At 36.0% G+C, this 24,637-nt stretch overlaps 1 protein-coding gene across 1 annotated transcript; it reads right to left on the bottom strand.

Annotated features, from left to right (window-relative positions):
* Positions 1-5,875: 5,875 nt before the first annotated feature.
* LOC139897761 (uncharacterized) lies at positions 5,876-11,730 on the bottom strand. Its single transcript, XM_071880454.1, has 16 exons — positions 11,538-11,730; positions 10,910-11,081; positions 10,532-10,828; positions 10,334-10,423; positions 9,824-10,243; positions 9,643-9,750; positions 9,431-9,561; positions 9,210-9,336; positions 8,804-9,131; positions 8,297-8,724; positions 7,886-8,065; positions 7,644-7,802; positions 7,487-7,561; positions 7,047-7,337; positions 6,763-6,978; positions 5,876-6,605 (listed from the first exon to the last, which is right to left on the bottom strand). Exons 1-16 carry the CDS (start codon positions 11,711-11,713, stop codon positions 5,979-5,981), a joined length of 3,825 nt encoding a protein of 1,274 aa, XP_071736555.1. The 5' UTR covers positions 11,714-11,730; the 3' UTR covers positions 5,876-5,978.
* Between the last annotated feature and the right edge of the window lie 12,907 nt (positions 11,731-24,637).

The following is a 24,637-nucleotide window of genomic DNA, read 5'->3' as shown; positions in this document are numbered from 1 at the left end:
TTAATATTTTAGCCCAACATCACGATTACTTCAATTTAAATAAGCATAATAATAACTTAGCTACGAGACATTAATTTAAAAAGGTTGAACATAACTTACAATAACTTATATATATATAATACTACTTATATATATATATAAGTAGTATTATTATTATAAAAAGGGGTTTTTACCCTTTAATGACCGGTTTGTCGATTTTATGTCTTAAGTCACAGTTAAAACCTAATGTAAATTATTAAAAATAAATATAACTTAATTTAAAGCGTAAAGTAAATAACGATAATTATAGTGCGAAAATTAAAAGTGCGATAAATAAATTGACGATAAATAAAATTGCGATAATTAAAAGTACGATAAATAAAATGACAGTAAATAAAAGTGCGATGAAATATGAAATAAAGGAATTATGCTTATTTAAACTTCCATAATCATGATGTTTGACGTGTTGATTTTAGTTTATTACCATGGGTTAATTGTCCTTTGTCCTGGATTATTCGATATGTCCATACGGTTTTGTCCATAATAGTCCATCAGTCATAAATATAAATTGCGAGAGTCTTCGTCAAATTATCCTTATACCCGAAGTCAAATATTCCAACTAATTGGGGATTCGAACTGTAACAAGGTCTTAATACTTTGTTTAATGAATACACCGGGTTATCGACTGCGTGTAATCCAAGGTCTTATTACTTTGTTAACAATTACACCAATTACCCTTGTATGTAATTCACCCCTGTTTCAACAAGTCTATTGATTATTAATCCATCCCCTTGTCCGGTCAAATGAATAATTATTGGTATTTATAGATATCCCGCCCACCATACCCAGTCAAGAGTATGTGGTTATATATAAATACGTCAAATTATAAGTCTATATATTAAATTAACGAGGTATCATTTAGTTAATATAAAGCCCATTAATAGCCCATAGTCAAATTTCCACAAGTGTCGTTCTTTTATCCAAACCCCAATTATGGTCCAAAGCCCAATTACCCCGTCTTTAATATTTTAGCCCAACATCACGATTACTTCAATTTAAATAAGCATAATAATAACTTAGCTACGAGACATTAATTTAAAAAGGTTGAACATAACTTACAATAATTAATAATAGCGTAGCGTTACACGGACAGAATTTCGACTTACAGTTACAACATTCGCTAACATAGCCTTATTATTATTAATCTTAAATTAAAATTAAAATTAAAATTATAAATTATATATATATATGCTTCCAAAAACGTGGGCTGCTCGAGTTTTATATAATATATATAATATAATATATATAATATAATATACATAATTTTATATAATTAATTATATATTATATTATATTCTTGTACTCCGTTGACTTGTAATTTTAGATCCGTTGCGTCGCGCGTTGAGAGTTGACTCTGGTCCCGGTTCCGGATTTTCGAACGTCCTTGCGTACAATTTAATATCTTGTACTTTGCGTTTTGCGGCTCGACTCTTGTAACTTTTAGACGTTTCTCGTCAATAATTTGAACCTCGTGATTTGTACTTTGTACTTTTTAGCTTTTTGGTCGTTTGCATCTTCAAATCGTCGAATCTGTCTTTTGTCTTCACCTTTTAATATTTAAACGAATATCACTTGTAAATAGAACAATTGCAACTAAAAGCTTGTCTTTCTTGAGGGATAATGCTATGAAATATATGTTCGTTTTTAGCATTATCAAACACTAATCATACATACATACATACTTAGTCAAGTAGTAACACTTACTACATAGTAGGTCATCGGATTCGAAGTCTAAAACAATTTGTGACAACCGCTCAAGGCTTATTGCCACCTAATCATACTAGCTTTAGCTAGTTAACTAAACATACATTGGGATATAATCCCCATCCAAAAGCATAAGTCACTACTATATGACCCATTTACAATTTATATACTCACCTTGACAAATAGACTTTCACAAAATGAGTGCAAACAAGACAAGCTCCTTAGTAGGGGTGGGCATAACCGGATATCAGAAGTTTCGGATATTCGAAATTTTGGATAGTGAATTCGGCCATTCGAAATCTGATTCCGAAATTCCGGGTATCCGAATTTCATATATCCGAAATTTCGGACTCGGATATTGGATTATCCGACTATCCAAACTATATATAATAAATGAAACATGTACAAATGAGAAACACAAAACACGTAACAAGTCATATAAATCTATGTTCAACATTCTGAATTTCGTGTTACAAAAGTTCAAAACACGATTAACACATCATCGTAACAAACATAACAAAGTTCAAAACACGATTCACACATCTTCGTAACACAAACATAACAATGTTCAAAACGCAATTAACAAATCGTATTAACAACAACATAACAACGTTGTTGAACTTCAATCATTTTATGCCAAGATGAAGATTAGATCAGGCCTGAGGGAATATCGTGAACCGCTAGAGTTTTGAGATGAACAAGATGAAGATTACTGTGCAGTTTAATTTTAGCTCTAGGATTTTGTATATTGTAGCGATTGATTATTTCCACTTTCTATCTCTATCTTTGTTCTTTTTACTCTTAAAAGTTAAAATACCTAAGGCCTATAAGCCATAACCTGAGCCACATAACTATAAATATAAATATGTTAATAATAAGTGTATTTCGTTTCGGATATCGGATAATCCGAATATCCGAAAAATATGAAAAATCGATCCGATATCCGAATCCGAAAATCCGGATATCCGACTTTTGGATATCCGAATTTTCGGATATCCGAATTTTCGGATATTTTCGGATCGGTTTTTCGGATAACCCGGATTGCGGATTCGGATACGGATATTATGCCCACCCCTACTCCTTAGCAACCTATTACACATAAAACATGCACATACACATTACAACCTAAACTTCACCTACTAAACATATTCACAACAAATTAGTGAACTATCAAAACACTTTTCATTTCCCTTACCCAAATTGACACCTTCAAGTTAATTAGAAGTTCTCCTAATAATGTACATACATAATTCATCATTCATTTCATAAAACAACACATTAAACAAGAATTCTTTTGACACTACCAAAAAGGATATAATTAACAAATAAAGTACTATCAAGTTCATTCTTGTTAAATCATCCACTTTCTCTCCCTAATTTGAAGTTAGGGAAAGTTTTAGCTCATCTTTAACTAAATTAGGGTTGATGCTATAAAACACCAACTTTAAACCCTAGACATCATTAAATCTTCAAGAATAGCTTTAAAACACTCATTACTAGTTATAACCCACCAAAAATAGAAGAAATCTTATAAAAGCCCTAAAATTTCATGAATAATAAAATTAGGGTTTCATACCAAGAGTTTATGACGATGGAAGAATGGAAATACTAGCAGAGATTAAGCCATCTTCTTGTGTATTCTCGTCAATTTATAGCAAACTAACACTTAAACTAAAATTTATTAAACTTCTCCTTTAATCTTCCTCTTTCTTTTTCTTTCTTTGCTCTCAAACTATGTTAGGTGAAAAATGGCTGGTTACCAGATCAAAAATCCCACTTAAACCACGAATTTGCTATTAAATCCTCAAACTTTGAAATTTTAACAAAACAGTCCCTGAAGCGCTATGATGAAAATGGGCTGTCACAAGCGGGATAACCATTTCAAATAATACAGCCCAAAAGATAAAAAAAAAAAAAAAAAAAAAAAAAAGGAATGAACCAGCTACCCTTTCTTAGCCGCCTGAATGTCCCCGGTCAATCAAATGGAAAGATAATCAAATCTTTCCAAGGTCGTCTTGAAGACCGATCAAAGCATTGGAAGCTGAGAGAAACCCTAAAACCATTCTATAAAACATGAGACACGATCACTGGATAGGACACACTCTCGACTCATACTAAGTCTATCATATTCAACTCACAATGAAGCATCTTCATATCTTGGTGGCGTAAAGTAGAAAACCTTCTTACTACCTTCGGGGAATCGCCAACAAGCATAGTTCATCATTCCATGCACTCAATTTACCACCCGTCGTGATCAGATTAGCTTTACTTTATTTCAAATATAAGTTATCCCGGAAAGTGCACAAACAAACAGAAGGTTTATTTACAATGTAAACATCAACCAAACAACCAAGTGGATTCGAATATTAATTGCATACTCTTATATTTTAAAAATATTATTTACTCACTAATTACACTTAACGCATATCCCGTGTTAAAAGTTAAGAAAACCAATTACATAAACATAGGATTATATTTTAAAAATATTATTTACTCACTAATTACACTTAACGCATATCACGTGTTAAAAGTTAAGAAAACCAATTACATAAACATAGGATTATTATTAAAGAGTTGTAATCACTTGCATTCATTAAGTTGCTTGAAATTCAAGGGACCAACAAGAGCGCGACATATGGCGCGAAAATCACATGTGATTGGAAAAAAAAAATTAAAAATTTTTTTTTCAAAAAAAAAAAATTTTCGGAAAAAAAAATTTCGCAATTTTTTTTTTGACAATTTTTTTTCGAAATTTTTTTTACAATCACATGTGATTATGCATGTCAATCACATGTGATTCTGCATGTTAAATCCAATCACATGTGATTATGCATGTCAATCACATGTGATTATTAGGGGTGTTCATCGAACCGTTTAAACCGGCCGAACCGGGGTATTTGATTTGGTTTGGCCGGGTTGAGGTGTTAGATTACGGTTCGACAGTTTAAGTTTTTATCAAACCGGGTTTCTTGGTCCGACTACGGTTTGAGAAAAAATTTAACCGTCAAAACCGGACCGGACCGGACCGTTGACATATATATATATATATATATATATATATATATATATATATATATATATATATATATATATATATACATTATACATATATATTAATCACCACATCTTCTTTGAATAGAAAAATTGATTGATTTTATTGAGGAACTAAAATTAAAAAACCACACTGTGACATTTAAAATCTAACATGATCTATTTATAATCACATATAATTAATCCACATGAATTTATACCATCTATGAACTCTTACTGTACGTAATTTCAAGTCAATACAAGTTTGCTCAGGGCTAGTAATTTGATGCCAAAACAACAATTTGAAGCCAAATCACCATTTTAACTTCCACTAGCATATGTTCAGATTTTTATTTTTCAAATCTAAGGGATAGAGAAACCAATTTTTGAAATCATGTTGACGTAAATTTCAGATTTTTGTTTTGTCCCCAATCCATAAAAAAAAAAAAACTCAAAACCGTTAAACCGGCCAAACCGGACCGGACCAGACCAAACCGGGCAGCAAAACAACTTTCTTGGTCTAGTCTGGTTTCATATATGTTGAAACCGTGGATGCCGGTTTGGTTCGAGATTTAGTCGAAACCGGATCAAACCGGACCGTGAACACCCCTAATGATTATGCATGTCAAATCCAATCACATATGATTGTAAAATTCAATTACATGTGATTGTGCAGGTAATCACATGTGATTGTAGAAAAAAATTTGAGAAAAAAAATTTTCAAATTTTTTTTAAAAAAAATTTTCAAATTTTTTTTTTTTTAAATTTCTAAAAAAAAAAAATTTTAATTTTTTTTCAATCACATGTAATTTCGCACCAAATGTCACGCTCTCATTGGTCCCTTTGATCTCAACTTAATTTATGAATTCAAATGAATATTCCTCCATTATTAAAATACAGAAAGTTAAGTACGTACTAGAAGGCATAAGTTTATTCAACGACCAACGCATAAGTGATTCATGACGTTCGTGACATTGATTTCGTACACTCCATATTGTAAATGAACTACTTTTAAGTTAATTATCGTCATAAATTAACTTAAAAAATTCTTTTGAAACAGTTAGAAAATGAGGATTTATTTTCAAGTTGTTTTGAGACCCATGGGTTTGGCAGGGCATGCTAATGAATGTAGATGTATCCTGAACTATTAGCATGTTGCACAGTAAAACAAAAAAACTATTTCGATAATTAAAAAAAAAAACATGTCAATCATTAAACAATTTCTTAAAAACATATTCTACGGACGAAAAGTCAATATTAAAACCATAGCTCTGGCCACCATACTCGACATAAAGGTACGACTTGGGAGAAAAAGGTGGTGGCAAGAGTTGTGAAACTTGTGGCAAACCCTCAACAGGTGGAGGAGGTGAAACCGTCTCCTTTTTCGAGTAATAAACATCAGCGAGTAGCAACCAAACTAGATCAGAATCAATAGATGAAAGTCCTTTAAGTGCATTCACAGATGCATCTCTAAGTACAGTTATCCCACTACATGCTATCCCTACAACCATCCCACTTACCTTCTTAAGAACGCTTTCAAAAGCCGAAGCACTCTTTTTGTTCCCAGATATCTCACATATCATCTCAAGTACTGCCACCTGTACTTTTAAGTCTGAAATCTCAGCCCTTGGTTCCTCTGAAGACATTGGATTGGTTCTGTATGGAAGCTGCAAAACTCTTCTTTCTTTGAAATTTATTGATGGTTTATGAAACGGGGACGTGCTTAATACTTTCCATATATGGGGTCCATCTGAGTGGAAGCGACGAGAAAAGAAATCACCTCCACAAATTTGCACTGCTCTGCTCATCACATTAGCACAGCGCCTAGTTGTCTGTATTATTTATTATACATATTTATCAGTATGCACGTTGATTTGTCGTAAAGGGTATAATATAAGTTGGCTAGCATGCACCTTCAAACATAAAACCTTTTATACCACAACAAATAGATTACTATTAAGAAAGTATAATAAAAATGCACACACTTACGAGTGGATTCCCGTTTCGGATACAAGCAATGAAGAAGGGCCAAATTTTATTCATTGCTGGGAGTAATCTGTTTTCATCAGAAGTATCATTTTCTGACTCGAGAGTATCTGCAATATCGTGCAGTGAATACGATTGTAAAGCTTGTATAAGGACCTCCCTGGTTTTCATCTCATGCCTATAAGATTCTTCCACATGAGCAAGCGCGATGACTCCATCCTAAACACAAATTATACATTAAAAAGTTAAAACTTGATATTATATACACAGAAAAGGTAAAAACTTACCTCAACTATATCCAAGGCTAACAAGCATGATGTAGGCTTTAATGAACTGAGTAGTGGAGTGGCAGCTGTAATACACGAACTGGATATAGATCCAACAGTTCGTCTATAGCTCTTGGATTCCTTAAGTTTAAAAAAAATGGCTTCCAATTTCGAACTAATCTCAACTTCTTCAGGATTCGAGAGGACAACATCGTCAGATATTTCTGACTTAACCTGCTTATGGTGTGATTCTGCTTGAGGGGGCAGTGAGGAAGCCTCGAGCTTTGAAGCCTTTGCAATTTCTACAACTGACTAAGTAACAAAAGTAAAAGTTTATTTCATTGTATTTCCATTCCAGAAATCGAAATTATTCGGCGAGTACACAATCAAACTTGGTCAAAGTCAGTCAAACTCGGCCAAAACTCAGGATTACTTGCACATGGAACAGATTAACTACTTACCTTCAAGAAGGATATGGTCAGCTCAGGGTGCTGATGTCTGCCAAGAATCTCAAGCTCCTGAGAAATTGATCGCATCTATGCAAAATTTTCATCATATTAGATACAAATCAATGTGTAAACAGTATTAAACACACAAACACATAGTGGTAATACATACTGGCTCCTCCATCAACGGTAATATTTTGTGGGCCACACCTATGTAGGAAAGAATGGCTGCGAGAACACTTGGAACATGAGGATTAAGATCCAGATGACGCAGCTGCCGACATATTGAATCGATCACATAGTCCGAATTCGCCAAAACTAAGTGGCCAACCTGTAAATAGAATATATATTTCAAGAGGGAAAATTTTAAATGCAAACACTAAATTTAGTCAAAAATTGAAGCTGGTAATTCACCGTTGGGTGCCCAGATGTAGATGCAATGACATGTAAGACCGCATCAGATGCATGTCTGACTTTGAAGTTTGAACAGATAAGATTCTCCAGTAACACGTAAAGAGATGAATGAAGAAACCCACTTGACACAAAATCACTTTTAAGACAAAGATTAAATATCCCGATCCCATCGATCAAAATCTGCCCAGAAAAAAATTATGCACAAGTTCAACAAACATCATGGGAATGGATCATAGTGAAGATGAAATATGGGTTATGATAAACCACTTTGATTTTTTTATAGTTCCACTACTTTTATTATGCATTAACAGGTTGTACGGTACAACTCCTTAATGCATAAATGTAGTGGAATTATCAAAAATTGTAGTGGAAATATCAACTCCCATTAAATATAAATATATGTGATATTACCTGGTGCAGCATTGCATTATCACGAAAAAGGTGCATGGTAACATCTCCTGTTCCTACTACATTGGATAGCTCCAGCGGAAGATTCCAGATTTCAGGAGATAAATACTCATGCAATATACTCCCGATGCAGTCAATTAATTGTCTTTGTAAGTCTTGTTTTACAGAAACATTCCAGCCAGACATGTTTTTACGAAACTTTGTTTTTAAATCATCAATAGCTTGATCTGATAAACCAAATATCATCTCGTTCAAGATGCATGCACCAGTACTAGCTTGTCTTACAAGTTTTCCTGAATTTGTTCTTTGATACCATGATTGCCAGCTCTCTTTTGTGTATTCTTTGTTTCTTACATCACCGATTAACTTACGCAAGTAACTCAGGGGGATATCCTTAATAATCGATATATTCCCCTCACTTTCAGACCCATCTATAATCAAACTTAAGATTTTAGCACGTATTAAACAGATAACTGATATGAACGACCTAAAAAAAGGGGTAATGATTACCTGCAACAAGAGACAAGCTAACGAGTCTAACGATCCCTGCGAGTGATTGATAAAGTTTCTGATTGTTAGATGAAGTAAACCAAGGTGGCATTCGTGGAAGATCATATTCATTTTGAATTTTGTAAGAATTTGGATCTTCATAAGCATTATATTCAACATCAGGCTTCTTTTCATATGCAATAAAAGCAGTAGCTTTCATCTCAGTTATAGAACGCAAGTACCCAACTGAAGAAGGTCTCTCCAAAAGCAGTTTGTCTAACGAGCCAGAATATACTGAATTCGGACTCAAACAAAGAGTAATAGTATCAAAGAATCGAGCAGCTGACACCTGTACCAGTTATTGACTTGTTAGTAAGTCAAAGGTAAAGGTCAAACAAACAAGAAATGGAGGCACATGTGAACATACAGGAGAATAAAGAAGACGGTCTTTAACAAATTGTGGGCCAGAGTAGTAAATTAACACAAGTAACTTTTGGGAATGAGCAAGTAACTGATCTCCTCCAACTACTACCTCTGGGAGCTTTTCAAAGAGCCTGTTATTTTCATTGAAATCCCATAAGAAACAAAACAAATAAAACATAAATAAAAATACAGACAACTATGAAAAACAATATAATAGACAAATACCTGTTAAATAAATCAGAAAAACCTTGTTCTATGTGATGCTTCACACTTGATGATAACAAATTTTCAAGAAATTCTTGAGCCGATGTCGACACCTCTTCATCATCATCACAAACTAGAGAACATAAACATTCCTAAAGTGACGTATCAACTACAATCAGAATCTGGGAAACAATGATATAAATTTACAGAAAATAAGGACAATTTAAGTTTACCAGAAGTATTAGTCTGCTTTCCTTCAATGTGCGACTGCAGGTTGATAAGAGTCCCTGTATAGCAGCCATGGTCCCCTGCCTCACCTTCTTAGCTGGATGAATACAAAGCTGAAAAAAACTTATAAATCTATACATATTCAAAAGTAAACATAATATAAAATCAAATAGTTGTTACACTTACATGTGGAAAAACTCCTGACAATAACTTATTCACATGAGACGAAGCAGTTTCAATCCATTCTCTTGTACGTTCTACATGCATGGATTTTTTATTATCTGATTGTGAAGACTTTTCAGCTGTTGTTGTTGCTAAAACTTCAACCTGGTCCTGCTTTTTGCCAGGTAAACGGCGGAGATCCTCTAGAAATGATAATGGGGATTTATCCAAAATGAAATCCATTTCACAACAATCGAGAACGGATATATTAGCCTCATCTTGAAGAACTATCATGAGAAACTCGGCCAAACATCTAAGTGCCTGGTCCATGGCTTCCATACTTCCAGCAGCCCCACTAATCATTGTTTTTGAAACAAGCAAAACTTTTCCAATTTGACTAACAACACCCGGTAAAAAGAAAGCTAGTTGATCTGCTATACCAACCTTCAACAAAACATACATATATAACATAAGATACAAAAACATACCATATGCAGTTAATTGTTTCAAACACTTATAATCATTGTAACATACCTTGGCTACAAGCACACGAAGAGTCATGAATGCTTCTACACGGATCTTAGAACTGCCTATATGTCCCCGTGCCGCCTCAACATCTGCAGCCTATGAAAAAAGAAATATTCAAAATTAACTTCTTATATAGTTTTTGTCTTTGTATTTCTCCCCAGTATAAGAAAATGACTGTTGACCTAAAAGAATGCGAGTACATACTTTTAGCAGAAGTGATAGCCAATGACCAACGATGACAGTTGCAGATTGAGATCGAAGGAAAGTAAGTAAACATTCGTCCGTGTTTAATTTATTTACTGGAAATGTTTGTAAATGTGGTTTTTCTAGAAGCATAGGCAGGCATTTAATTTGACTGCACGTGCAAGATGTATTGGAACATGAACGTAAACCATTGAGTAGTGCCTTGAAACACCTAATAACTCCTTCACGAAACTCCTCTGATGCTTCAGATGGAGATAGCATTGCTGCATTAGTCAACTTTTTCAGTATTACAACCATCTGCATACAAACCATTGATGAGATCTTATTCCATCAAGTTGACATATAAAAAAAACAAGCCAAATAGCAAGACTCGAATACCTGATCCACGGATCCTATATAGCACTTCATTAGAAGCTCGTCCAAACATTGAATAACACCTTCTGCTACAGCATCACTTATTTTATGAGGCTTTTCTTTAGACTCATCATTTGGTGTCGATCTGCACTCCACTGCAGCTTCCAGCAGCAGCAGCAGAGGAAACAAAGTATATCTAAAAAGGCAACAAAAAACACAAGTCAAATTCCTAAACCAATTACAAGCAGCAATGTAAACCCTAAGTTCAAATCAGCTCTATGTAGAAACCGGTAGCGAAAAGAACCTAAGCTTAGACTGAAAACTAAATCCACTTGATTTCTTTTGTATATGTATTTCATCATGTTATTTTATAGAACAGCTAAAAAGTCAAATCTAGCAGTTAAAAAATCTTAATAGCCTAATTTATTCAATAATAACTAGCACCAAACTGAGGACGCTAATTCTATCACTATGCAGGATAATAATCATCATCAAAACTGTAATCACAGTAAACAAGTCAAAGTTATGTTAAATTATTGTACCTGTTTCTATTCCACATCATAGTTGTTATTCTAATTACAGTAAAATTATAATAATGTAATGTAAACATGAATAAAAACTAACTGAATTCGAAAATTGAGAAGGAACATACTCAAAGAACGGTTGAAGTAGATGAGGAGGAGAACGGCGAATATATTGAAGAAGATGAGTGATTGGGGTGTTGTTGTTGTTTCTAGGGTTTCTGGTGAGTTCTAGTAGTTGTAAACAGTAAACCTTTAATTCCGAAAACTCGCTGCTTCTAAGTTCCTCTGATTTCATTAGCATCATCGTTGATATGAAATTATTAAAATTAATTTGTATATTCACTGCGTTTTGTGATGCTGGTAGACAGGAGAGGTACAAGCATCCATAGTTCGATTCTGACGGTTCTTCTCGAGAATTTACGTGACACCTGGGAAAACGAATTACGGAGTGTTTGGATTGAGGGTTTATGGGCGACAGAATGAGAACGGGAATGAGAACAATGTTTAGGTGATTATCATAAAACAACAATAACTACAAATAGGTGAAATGTTCTAATTTTCGATGATAAAAAAAGTCATTTTTCACACAGAATGAAACACTCTCTCTATTCGACGGATAAAGAGATTGATTTCAAGTAGATTTCCGGTCAATAAGTAGGAAATTTTATTAGAAAAATAGTACAATAAAATTAAAAATAAATTTGAGACGCTGTGAAAATGGTACAATCAAATCTCTAATCTCTAATTGGTTTTAAATCATGCCTGAAATTCAATTTAGACTCTATACAGCTGTTAAGACGCAAATAAAACTAAATGATTAAGGCTTTGTTCTCGAATTTTTTTAGAAATAAAGGAAAAGAGTTGGAAGAAAAAGATAACGTTCAATGGAGTGTCTAAACAACAACAAACCCAATACCACCTAAGTGGTGTATGGGGGAGGTGAGATGTAGACAATCTTTCCCCTATCCGATAATAGAGACAAGTCATTTCTCTACCCAGAGTAAAACGGTAGAGTAAGTAAAGACAGTCATCCCTCTCTCTATTCGACGGAAAGAGAGATTGCTTTCGAGTGGACCTCCGGTTAAAAATAGAAAAAAAAAATTTTAAGAAAAAAATAGAATTAAAAAAATAATAATAAAATAAAATAATAAAAATAAAATAAAATAGAGACGCCATGAAAATGGTAAAATCAAATTTCCATGGGTTTTAAATCATGCCTGAAAATTTACTTTAAGCTCTAGGGGTCAGTCAAGTCGCCAATAAATCAAAGCTTTTTGTCGACTCAATAACTAGAGCCATACTCCGGCCAATGATTGAAAAAAAATAAAGGTAGATAAAATGGGTACGTACCTGAGAGTGCTATACAGTGGTAAAAAAAAAAAATACATACATACATAAACATGCACACAATGAAAGTAAACGATAAGCATATATAAACACCTATATAGACATGTATACACACACACATACATACATACATACATACATACATACATACATACATACATACATACATACATACATACATACATACATACATACATACATACATACTGTAGCGACCCGACCAAATCATGTTTGACGGCGCCGTCTACGTAGGTCCCATTACATGGTCATAAGTCTTTAAGACAAAGTTTGACCGAAAATATGTCGCATTCATTTCATAAGTGTGGATGTTTCAAAGTTTACAAAAGTAGTTTCCATAACTAGTACATAACGATGTTTAAAGTACAAATGAAACACGTGCGACACAGTTTAAAGTAGTCAAAAGACGTTCCACATATGCAAGTATACTCGACATCCAAAGCAAGTATCAAAAAGAATGAGCGGAAGCATGTATCACCTAATGTTCAAGGACCAGAGAAAAACATAGAAATCTGTCAACGAAAACGTTGGTGAAATCATAGGTTTAAGTAAGTAAGTGAGTAAAAGTAAGTCGAACCACAAGATTTTGCATCATTGATAAATAGTAATACATTCTAAAAGTTAATATTCACGAGCACCCAATTATCAAGGCTTAACGTTTCCTTCAATAGTACCCCATCACAATAGTGTTAGAACATACACTGTTTCCCGAAAATATATTTCATCCGCATAACGATAGCGAACCGTCCGAATGAGGGTTTGTCAAACCCATATGGCCATATAACATAAGTTCTCGCTTACACCGTCAAGTGTAACTAATGATAATCGAATTGAGGATTTTTGTTCTAAACTCGTATGTAGAATGTTTGTTTTCATGTACTTGTGTTCACTTAGTTAAAAGAAGCGTTTATGTTTTCTCATCCCAAAAGTAAGTTCAAAAGAGTAAAAGTGGGACTATGATCTCACCTTGAGCGCAAGAGTAAATAAGTACTTCGACAAGTGACGTGTGCAAAGAACAATGCTAGTCTTGACCTAAACAAATAGGTTGTATCAATAACGATAGTCACGATTGGTCAAAGATGTTCAATTAGTCCTATGGCTCAATACGACTCGTTTATGTAGCATGTGAATCAAATTGTCTTGTTTCATGCAAGATACAAGTATAGGATCATGTTAGAAAGATCGCATAATCATTTGGTTAAGTTCGACAAAAAGTCAAACTTTGGTCGGTCAAAGTCAACGAAAAAGTCAACGCGTTCGGGCCGGGTCCCGAACTATTTTTCTGTGCTAATTATTCATATATAAACATATTAGAACAAGTCTCATGTGAATCGGAGGTCCATAGGGTGCCAAACATTTTTCATATAATTGACATGCAGGTCAGAACCTGAACACGCCTTAGGTCGCGCCGTGACCCAAGGCTGCCGCGCCGCGGCATTTAACGGGTGCTGGTACCTGGTCAGTTTCAATTGTTCAAGTCTTTTTTTTTCGAACTTCGATCAAACACAAATCACAAACCGTAAACACTTATGACTCGCACCTTATATCGTTGGAAAGCTCTTTTGACAAGGAAGACAACTAAGCATATTTCACCAACCGAAAACATTATTTGCAATAACCGACTTTTCAAGTCAAATAATCAATTAATGCACACATTTAATACTCAAATTTGATAAGTGCACATTTATGATTCGGGCATTTAATGCATACATACAACACGCCGTTTTGTAGGTAATCGAGCATACAATACAACTAACTACTTACTAACAATAATTCATGGCATTCAATGCATCAAATATTCATTTCAAGCTTATTAAACCCTAACCCAAATTCACCAAAATCACTAATCAAGTTTATGGTGTATTCTCAAGCAACCTACACATCAAGTTGAAGCTAGTGATGTTAGGAACACATTTAATACATGCATTTATAACATTTAACAATATTCAAACAACCAAATCACCAAATCAAACACACCAAAGTTCATATTCAAGCTAGTTACTTCAAATAACGAAATCGAGCATATAAATCATATAATCATGTTAGACTTGAGCCATAGACACTAATTAACAACTTTATAACTTAAAAACATCAAGAACACAAAATCTAGTGATTTTAGAAAGTTACCCAAATGTAATGAAATCGGTATGGAATCGAAGAGGAAGTTGCAAGGATTCCAAATATATAATTTGTTTGGATTGAAGCTTGATCGATTTGTTGCAGATGATGAATTCTTTGTTTGGAGAATTTAGAGAAAAATGGAAAGTATGAAGAGAAAAGGAAAATGAAATGAAATTAATGAATGGTGGAGAAAGGGTGTTGACTAGTTGACCTAGTCATACCTTTGGTCACTTGGCAACAATGGTCCCTCAAGTTTCATTCGGGTGCGTGAATTACCTAAACGAGATATTTTTAAAACGCGTATTAACGGGAGATGTTATAAACATATAACGGAATTTAAATAGTTAAACGGAAAAGTAAACGGAAAAAGGCAGGATGTTACATTACCTACTCCTTAAAAGAAATTTCGTCCCGAAATTTAAGTAGGCGTAGTAGTCGTTGTTTCTTCCTCGAAATCTTGCGTTTCCGGAACCGGGAATAAGTGAGGGTATTTCTTTTGCATTTGATCTTGCCTTTCCCAAGTAAACCCGGGTCCTCTTTTGACATTCCAACGAACCTTAACAATCGGAATTCGGCTTTGTTTCAATGTCTTGACGGAGGTGTCCACAATTTCAACCGGTTCCTCCACAAAATGAAGTTTGTCATCAATAGTAAGCTCCTCGAGAGGGATGACGATATCGGGTTCGGCAAGACACTTTTTCAAGTTAGATACATGGAAGGTAGGATGAACGGAGCTCAATTGAGGCGGAAGATCTAAACGATAAGCAACGGTTCCAATACGCTCCAAGATTTCGAAAGGACCAATATACCGCGGATTTAGCTTCCCGCGTTTCCCAAAACGGATTACACCTTTCCAAGGTGCGAATTTTAACATTACTCGGTCACCGACTTGAAATTCGAGGTCGTTGCGTCTTTTGTCGGTATAACACTTTTGACGACTCCGGGCCGTCCGAAGCCTATCTCGGATTTGAACGATCTTTTCGGTGGTTTCGTGAATGAGTTCGGGTCCGGTGATTTGCACGTCGCCTACCTCGGCCCAACAAAGAGGTGAACGACATTTTCGGCCATATAGCGCTTCAAAAGGTGCGGCTTTAATACTCGCGTGATAACTATTGTTGTAAGAGAACTCGGCGAGAGGTAAGTGCTTGTCCCAAGCTTTTCCAAAATTGACAACACAAGCCCGTAACATGTCCTCTAAGGTTTGAATTGTGCGTTCACTTTGCCCATCGGTTTGAGGATGATATGCGGTGCTCATGTCTAAACGCGTTCCCAACGCTTCTTGCAAGGTACGCCAAAATCTAGAAACAAAACGGCCATCTCGGTTGGAGATAATCGATAAAGGTACACCGTGTCGAGCTACGATCTCCTTAATGTAAAGTTGTGCAAGTTTCTCCATTTTGTCGGTTTCTTTCATAGCGAGAAAGTGTGCGGATTTGGTGAGACGGTCAACAATAACCCAAATGGTATCATAACCGCCCGTTGTCTTTGGTAACTTGGTGATGAAGTCCATCGTTATTCTTTCCCACTTCCATTGCGGGATTTCGGGTTGTTGAAGTAACCCGGACGGTCTTTGGTGTTCGGCTTTGAACTTGGAACATGTCAAACACTTGGCAACATAAGTAGATACGTCCCTTTTGATGTTCGGCCACCAATATTGTTGTTTAAGGTCGTGGTACATCTTATTGGCACCGGGGTGAATCGAGTATCGTGACTTATAGGCTTCATCTAAAATAAGACTTCGTAGATCCCCATAGCTAGGCACCCAAATCCTTCCGGCGAAATATCGAAGTCCGGTCTCCCTAACTTCGAATCGAGAGACGAGAATGTTCAAGAGCTCGTGTGAAACATTTTCATCATTGAGATCCTCATCTTGGGCTACCCGAATTTGGCTATTAAGGTTTGTGTGGATGGTAATGTTTAAAGCTCGTACACGAAGAGGCACCGCTCTTTCTTTTCGACTTAAGGCATCGGCTACCACATTTGACTTTCCGGGATGGTAACGAAGCTCGCAATCGTAATCGTTTAAGGTTTCAATCCACCTTCGTTGTCTCATGTTTAGTTGCTTTTGATCGAAGATGTGTTGGAGACTTTTGTGATTGGTAAAGATAGTACTCTTGGTTCCATAAAGATAGTGTCTCCACATTTTTAGTGCAAAGACAACGGCTCCGAGTTCAAGATCATGTGTCGTGTAGTTTCGTTCATGAATTTTGAGTTATCGAGAAGCATAAGAAATGACTTTCGTTCGTTGCATCAACACACACCCAAAACCATGTTTCGAGGCGTCGTAATACACAACAAAATCATCGTTGCCTTCGGGAAGTGACAAGATAGGAGCGGTGGTTAGCTTCGTTTTCAAGATTTGAAATGCGGATTCTTGTTCGGTCGCCCAAACGAATTTCTTTCCCTTATGAGTTAACGCGGTTAGAGGACGAGCGACCAAAGAGAAATCTTTGATGAATCTACGATAGTATCCGGCGAGACCCAAGAATTGACGAATGTGAGTAGGAGTAGTAGGAGTCTCCCATTTACTAATGGCTTCGTTTTTTGATGGATCGACTTTAACACCTTGGTCACTTACAACATGACCAAGAAATTGAACTTCCTTCAACCAAAATTCGCACTTGGAGAATTTGGCATAGAGTCGTTCTTGTCTCAAAAGTTCAAGCACAAGTCAGAGATGTTGTTCGTGTTCTTCTTCGCTTTTAGAATAGACCAAGATGTCATCGATGAACACAATAACAAATTTGTCAATATACGGTTTGCACACGCGATTCATAAGATCCATGAACATCGCCGGTGCGTTAGTGAGACCAAACGGCATGACAAGGAATTCATAACTACCATAACGAGTTCGGAAAGCGGTTTTGGAGACATCTTCCCCCTTAACCCTTAATTGATGATAACCCGAGCGGAGATCAATTTTCGAATATACACAAGACCCTTGTAGTTGATCAAAGAGGTCATCGATGCGGGGAAGAGGATATCGATTCTTAACCGTCAATTTGTTTAGTTCACGATAATCGATGTACATTAGTAGGGATCCGTCTTTCTTTTTAACAAACAAAATCGGAGCGCCCCATGGTGAATGACTAGGTTGGATAAAACCACGGTCAAGTAGTTCTTGGATTTGACTTTTCAATTCTTGCATTTCGGATAGAGCGACTCTATATGGTGCACGTGCTATGGGTGCGGCTCCCGGAATAAGATCGATTTGGAATTCAACCGGTCGATGAGGTGGAAGACCCGGCAATTCGTCGGGAAATACATCGGAATAGTCACTAACAATTGGCACATCATCGATGTGCTTCTCATCGGACTCGACTTTCTTAACATGGGCAAGTATTGCAAAACAACCCTTACGGAGTAGTTTTCTAACTTTAATGCACGAAACGAGGTTGAGTCTGGTGCAACTCGTATCGCCATAGACGATCAAAGGTTCGCCATTCTCGATAGGAATCCGGATTGCGTTAAGATCACAAAGGATGTGAGATTTCGTTTTGGCTAGCCAATTCATACCGATTATTACATCGAAGCTTCCTAGTTCCATGGGTATCAAGTCAATTTCAAACTCATTACCCAAAATGTTTAACGTACACCCCCGGTAATATGTGTCGGCACTCAATAGCTTCCCGTTGGCCACTTCAATGGTATAAGTGGTATCTAGTGGGAGTGGTGGAGTGCTAAAAGAATGGATCAAAGTCTTGGATACAAAGCATTTATCGGCACCCGAATCGAATAAGCAAGTAACATAAGTGTTGTTGAGAAGAAACGTACCCGTGACTAGTTCATTGTCATCCCGGGCTTCCTCGGTGTTAATGTTGAAAGCTCGGCCGCGTGTGTTGGGGTTGGCTTTCTTCTTCGGGCATTCGTTCCTATAATGGCCCGTTTGGCCACATTCATAACAAGTGACCATTTTTGGAGGATTGGGCCCCTTTCGAGCGACGGGGGAGGCACTTGTGCAATTGTTGGCTCTATGACCAACTCCTTGGCACCGGTGGCAAATTAGCTTGCCACAATCACCCGAGTGGTGCTTGTGACATTTGTTGCAAAAAGTTTGAGTTCCGGCATAACATTTCTTTCCGTCGTTGGTGAAAGACTTTTTGGTGAAGGTGTTGTTGTTGTAGCTGCTTGATGGAGTGGCTTCCCATTTTCTTTTGTTGCCACCCGATTTGTCCTCGGCCTTAGGAGCCGGCACTACGATTTCATCAACTGTTTCAATCAATTGGCGGGCCATGTTCCGAGCGGCTTGGTGATTAGCGGGTTTGGAGGACATCACACCTTGTTTGATGCTCTTTGGAAGACCATCCATATAGAGTTCAACCCTTTGAGATTCGGGGTTCACGAGATTAGGACACATCAAGGATAATTCGGCGAAACGTTGGTTATAGGCCTTGAGATCGTTTCCGACCGCCTTCAAAGTTCTTAGCTCTTGTTCGAGCTTTCGGGTCTCTTAGCAAAGGAAATATTCAACAATCATCTTTTCCCTTAAATTGGCCCAAGAGAGGGCACGAGCTTCATCGGTACCCACCAATTGTACATAGGTGTTCCACCATGTAAGAGCGACACCGGTGAGAGTGTGGGTGGAGTACTTGACCTTATCTTGGTCCCGACAACCGATTATGCTAAAGATGGCCTCCGTTTGTTCGAACCATCGAGTGAGAGTAACCGGTCCCCCGGTTCCATCATAAGTGTGAGGTTTGCACCCCATAAAAGCCTTGTAGGAGCACCCTTCGCTAGAGTTACTGGCTCCTTGGTTGTTGTTGTTGTGGTTGTTGTTATTGTTGTTGTTGTTGGTGAAGTGACCGACCATGGCCGCCTCTACGGCGGTGGCCACCATTCGTTGTAGTGCTTGTTCGGGAGTTTCACGGCGTGGCACACGGCGAGGAGGCATTATTCCTTCAAAACTAAAGAATAACGTTGGTTAGTATTCTAAATAATACTAACCGTGATATGGAATAAAGATAGAAAGAAAATTTTCCTTGACTCGCCTTAAATTCTTTATGTCATAATGTCGGAATGTTCATATAAGTCACCGTAATATAATCCCGGAAATTATATTACCCTAATTCATATGTGCATTCGACACTATTTCATATAGTCAAGGTGGCGCGTCAATTAAATCAAGTAACGTGAGATTAAGATTGAATAAGAAATAGATATGATAGAAGAGTTCGAGTATAATGCACAAGTAGTCAATTAATTCCTACTTCAAGTCTATATGCCGGTTGTAGTCTAGACTCACCAATGTACCCTATGACTCGGGGTTGACACCAATGAATTCTAAATCCCTACAACCAAAGCTCTGATACCATCTGTAGCGACCCGACCAAATCATGTTTGACGGCGCCGTCTACGTAGGTCCCATTACATGGTCATAAGTCTTTAAGACAAAGTTTGACCGAAAATATGTCGCATTCATTTCATAAGTGTGGATGTTTCAAAGTTTACAAAAGTAGTTTCCATAACTAGTACATAACGATGTTTAGAGTACAAATGAAACACGTGCGACACAGTTTAAAGTAGTCAAAAGACGCTCCACATATGCAAGTATACTCGACATCCAAAGCAAGTATCAAAAAGAATGAGCGGAAGCATGTATCACCTAATGTTCAAGGACCTGAGAAAAACATAGAAATCTGTCAACGAAAACGTTGGTGAAATCATAGGTTTAAGTAAGTAAGTGAGTAAAAGTAAGTCGAACCACAAGACTTTGCATCATTGATAAATAGTAATACATTCTAAAAGTTAATATTCACGAGCACCCAATTATCAAGGCTTAACGTTTCCTTCAATAGTACCCCATCACAATAGTGTTAGAACATACACTGTTTCCCGAAAATATATTTCATCCGCATAACGGTAGCGAACCGTCCGAATGTGGGTTTGTCAAACCCATATGGCCATATAACATAAGTTCTCGCTTACACCGTCAAGTGTAACTAATGATAATCGAATTGAGGATTTTTGTTCTAAACTCGTATGTAGAATGTTTGTTTTCATGTACTTGTGTTCACTTAGTTAAAAGAAGCGTTTATGCTTTCTCATCCCAAAAGTAAGTTCAAAAGAGTAAAAGTGGGACTATGATCTCACCTTGAGCGCAAGAGTAAATAAGTACTTCAACAAGTGACGTGTGCAAAGAACAATGCTAGTCTTGACCTAAACAAATAGGTTGTATCAATAACGATAGTCACGATTGGTCAAAGATGTTCAATTAGTCCTATGGCTCAATACGACTCGTTTATATAGCATGTGAATCAAATTGTCTTGTTTCAAGCAAGATACAAGTATAGGATCATGTTAGAAAGATCGCATAATCATTTGGTTAAGTTCGACAAAAAGTCAAACTTTGGTCGGTCAAAGTCAACAAAAGAGTCAACGCGTTCGGGTCGGGTCCCGAACTATTTTTCTGTGCTAATTATTCATATATAAACATGTTAGAACAAGTCTCGTGTGAATCGGAGGTCCATAGGGTGCCAAACATTTTTCATATAATTGACATGTAGGTCAGAACCTGAACACGCCTTTGGTCGCGCCGCGACCCAAGGCTGCCGCGCCGCGGCATTTAACGGGTGCTGGTACCTGGTCAGTTTCAATTATTCAAGTCTTTTTTTTTCGAACTTCGATCAAACACAAATCACAAACCGTAAACACTTATGACTCGCACCTTATATCGTTGGAAAGCTCTTTTGACAAGGAAGACAACTAAGCATATTTCACCAACCGAAAACATTATTTGCAATAACCGACTTTTCAAATCAAATAATCAATCAATACACACATTTAATACTCAAATTTGATAAGTGCACATTTATGATTCGGGCATTTAATGCATACATACAACACGCTGTTTTGTAGGTAACCGAGCATACAATACAACTAACTACTTACTAACAATAATTCATGGCATTCAATGCATCAAATATTCATTTCAAGCTTATCAAACCCTAACCCAAATTCACTAAAATCACTAATCAAGTTTATGGTGTGTTCTCAAGCAACCTACACATCAAGTTGAAGCTAGTGATGTTAGGAACACATTTAATACATGCATTTATAACATTTAACAATATTCAAACAACCAAATCACCAAATCAAACACACCAAAGTTCATATTCAAGCTATTTACTTCAAATAACGAAATCGAGCATATAAATCATATAATCATGTTAGACTTGAGCCATAGACACTAATTAACAACTTTATAACTTAAAAATATCAAGAACACAAAATCTAGTGATTTTATAAAGTTACCCAAATGTAATGAAATTGGTATGGAATCGAAGAGGAAGTTGCAAGGATTCCAAATATGTAATTTGTTTGGATTGAAGCTTGATCGATTTGTTGTAGATGATGAATTCTTTGTTTGGAGAATTTAGAGAAAATTGGAAAGTATGAAGAGAAAAGGAAAATGAAATGAAATTAATGAATGGTGGAGAAAGGGTGTTGACTAGTTGACCTAGTCACACCTTTGGTCACTTGGCAACAATGGTCCCTCAAGTTTCATTCGGGTGCGTGAATTACCTAAACGAGATATTTTTAAAACGCGTATTAACGGGAGATGTTATAAACATATAACGGAATTTAAATAGTTAAACAAAAAAGTAAACGGAAAAAGGCGGGATGTTACACATACATACATACATACATACATATACATACATAAATGTATAAACCTATACATCCCATAAGGATACATACCTACCTACATCCAATACCTACATACATGCATACCTACAGAGGCGGAGACAGAGGGATACATGTGGATGCTTTGTATCCCCCAACTCTTCAAATAAGCGAATTATAGTGTGTTAAAAAATTGTATATTAGTTGTCAATATCTCCAAATAATAAACACAAGCTGTAACGACCCGACCTTTTCAACTTTTATTTATATTTATTACTTTCACGAAACTGCGTATTTGTGCGTACTAATTTAGATTTTATTCTGGGATCATTAATTATGTTAATTACCTTCATTAATGCCTTACAACGTGTTTTTAAGTATTTAGTTACTTCACATGATCCTTAATTGCTTTTACGACCGTTAGTGTTACTTATCGCTTTAAACGAGATACGTACTTGGTACACGACAAACTTTTGTCATAACTGGGATATTATGACTACGTAAACTTAATTGTTATTTATTATAACAATTAATTGGCTTAAGGGCTTATTTAATTATGCTTAGTGGTTACTAATGCTTACTAGTTACCTTAATGGACTTTACCTTAGTGGACTTCCAAGGCCCAACCTACTTACTTGATGGACTCACTAAATGGACTAGTTAATGGACTAAATTAGCCCATGAAGCATAAGACAAAACCCAATTAGAGTGTAAGACAAAGTTAAGCATGTTTGGTACTACTACTTACATGTTTTAGCATTTTGTTCCATGCCACCCAACATGTACATCCACCACCATGTACTACCACCCAATAGCAAGCAAATGGTCCCCACACCACCCCATGAAACTGTTGGCCTACAAGGGCACCCACCACACCACCATTTCATTTCAAACACTCTCATTTCATTTCAAAAACACACACTTCTTTTCTCTCAAATTTCTCTCTAACTTTTCTCTCAACTTTTCTTGAAGAACTTGAAGGTTTAAACACTTTTCTCTATTCTTTTTCTTTTTTTAAAACCGTAATCAACTAATCATCATCTTCTTCATTTATTTTTGGATTTTGGTTCTTATAACTCAAATCCTCATGTTATCTTGCAATCTTTAATCACTTTTATGATAAAGAAGCAAGAACAAGGATCAATGCTTTGTAGCTTTTGGTTCTACATGAAACTTATAACAAATCTAAGGATTAAATACTTTAAGATCCTCTTTATGTTCAAGTATTGGAACTTTAAAGTTCATTTCATGAAGATTCAAGCTTGTGACTTGATATCTTTTGTATAAAGGATCCAAACTTGAACTTGTTTATTTTTAACTTTAAATTTATCATTTATGTATATGGAATTTGATTTATATAAGTTACTTGGTCAAAGATTACTTGTTAACTTTGATCTCATAAATCTTGAAACCAAAGTCTAACTTTGAAAGTTCAAGAACAAGAAAGTTTAAGCTTACTAGTTTATAACTTTCACTCATCTAAGATTGATCTAAGTTTCATAACTTATGGTCATCTAACTTGTTAAAACAAGAGTTCATTAATTTGTGTTCACTTTACTTTACAAAATCTAAGTTTCATAACTTATGGTAGTGTAAAGTTGAAAGTCTAAGTGTTTTGACTTAGGGTTTCACCAAGAACATGAGATCTAGACTTTTTAGTCTAAGATATTTAATATCTAGTTAAGATCTAAGATCTCTAGCTTAAGGTCTTGATTATCTAGTTTGATTCAAAGTTTATAGCTTAATAAGACTTGCATTTGAGTTGAAACTAAGAAAATTGATGTAACTTTGGTTCATCACCTTGCTCAAACTCTTACATGAGTTGTGTTTTAAATTCTTAGTCTTGACTCTTGTGTGTTGATGGTAAAACCTTGGTCAAAGTGATACTAACACATTAATGAGTTGTACATTTGAAGCTACAAGCATCAAGGATGAGAACCGTGATGAGCATCAAGCACCAAGAATTTCACCGGAGCAATTGTTTACTATTTTCAGGGTCTGATCAGGCCCCTGGGCTACTGTAAAAGTTGATTTCCAGATATTTCGGTTTGATTATATGACTTTTCGTTTAAGACTCGTCTTAATCCGATATACGGTTTAGGATTTATAGCCTTCCGAA

The sequence above is a fragment of the Rutidosis leptorrhynchoides genome, chromosome 3 (genome assembly GCF_046630445.1).
Source record: "Rutidosis leptorrhynchoides isolate AG116_Rl617_1_P2 chromosome 3, CSIRO_AGI_Rlap_v1, whole genome shotgun sequence".
Lineage (NCBI taxonomy): Eukaryota > Viridiplantae > Streptophyta > Magnoliopsida > Asterales > Asteraceae > Rutidosis > Rutidosis leptorrhynchoides.
Note: the sequence above shows the minus strand (reverse complement) of the source record. Positions and strands in the feature narration are given on the sequence as shown.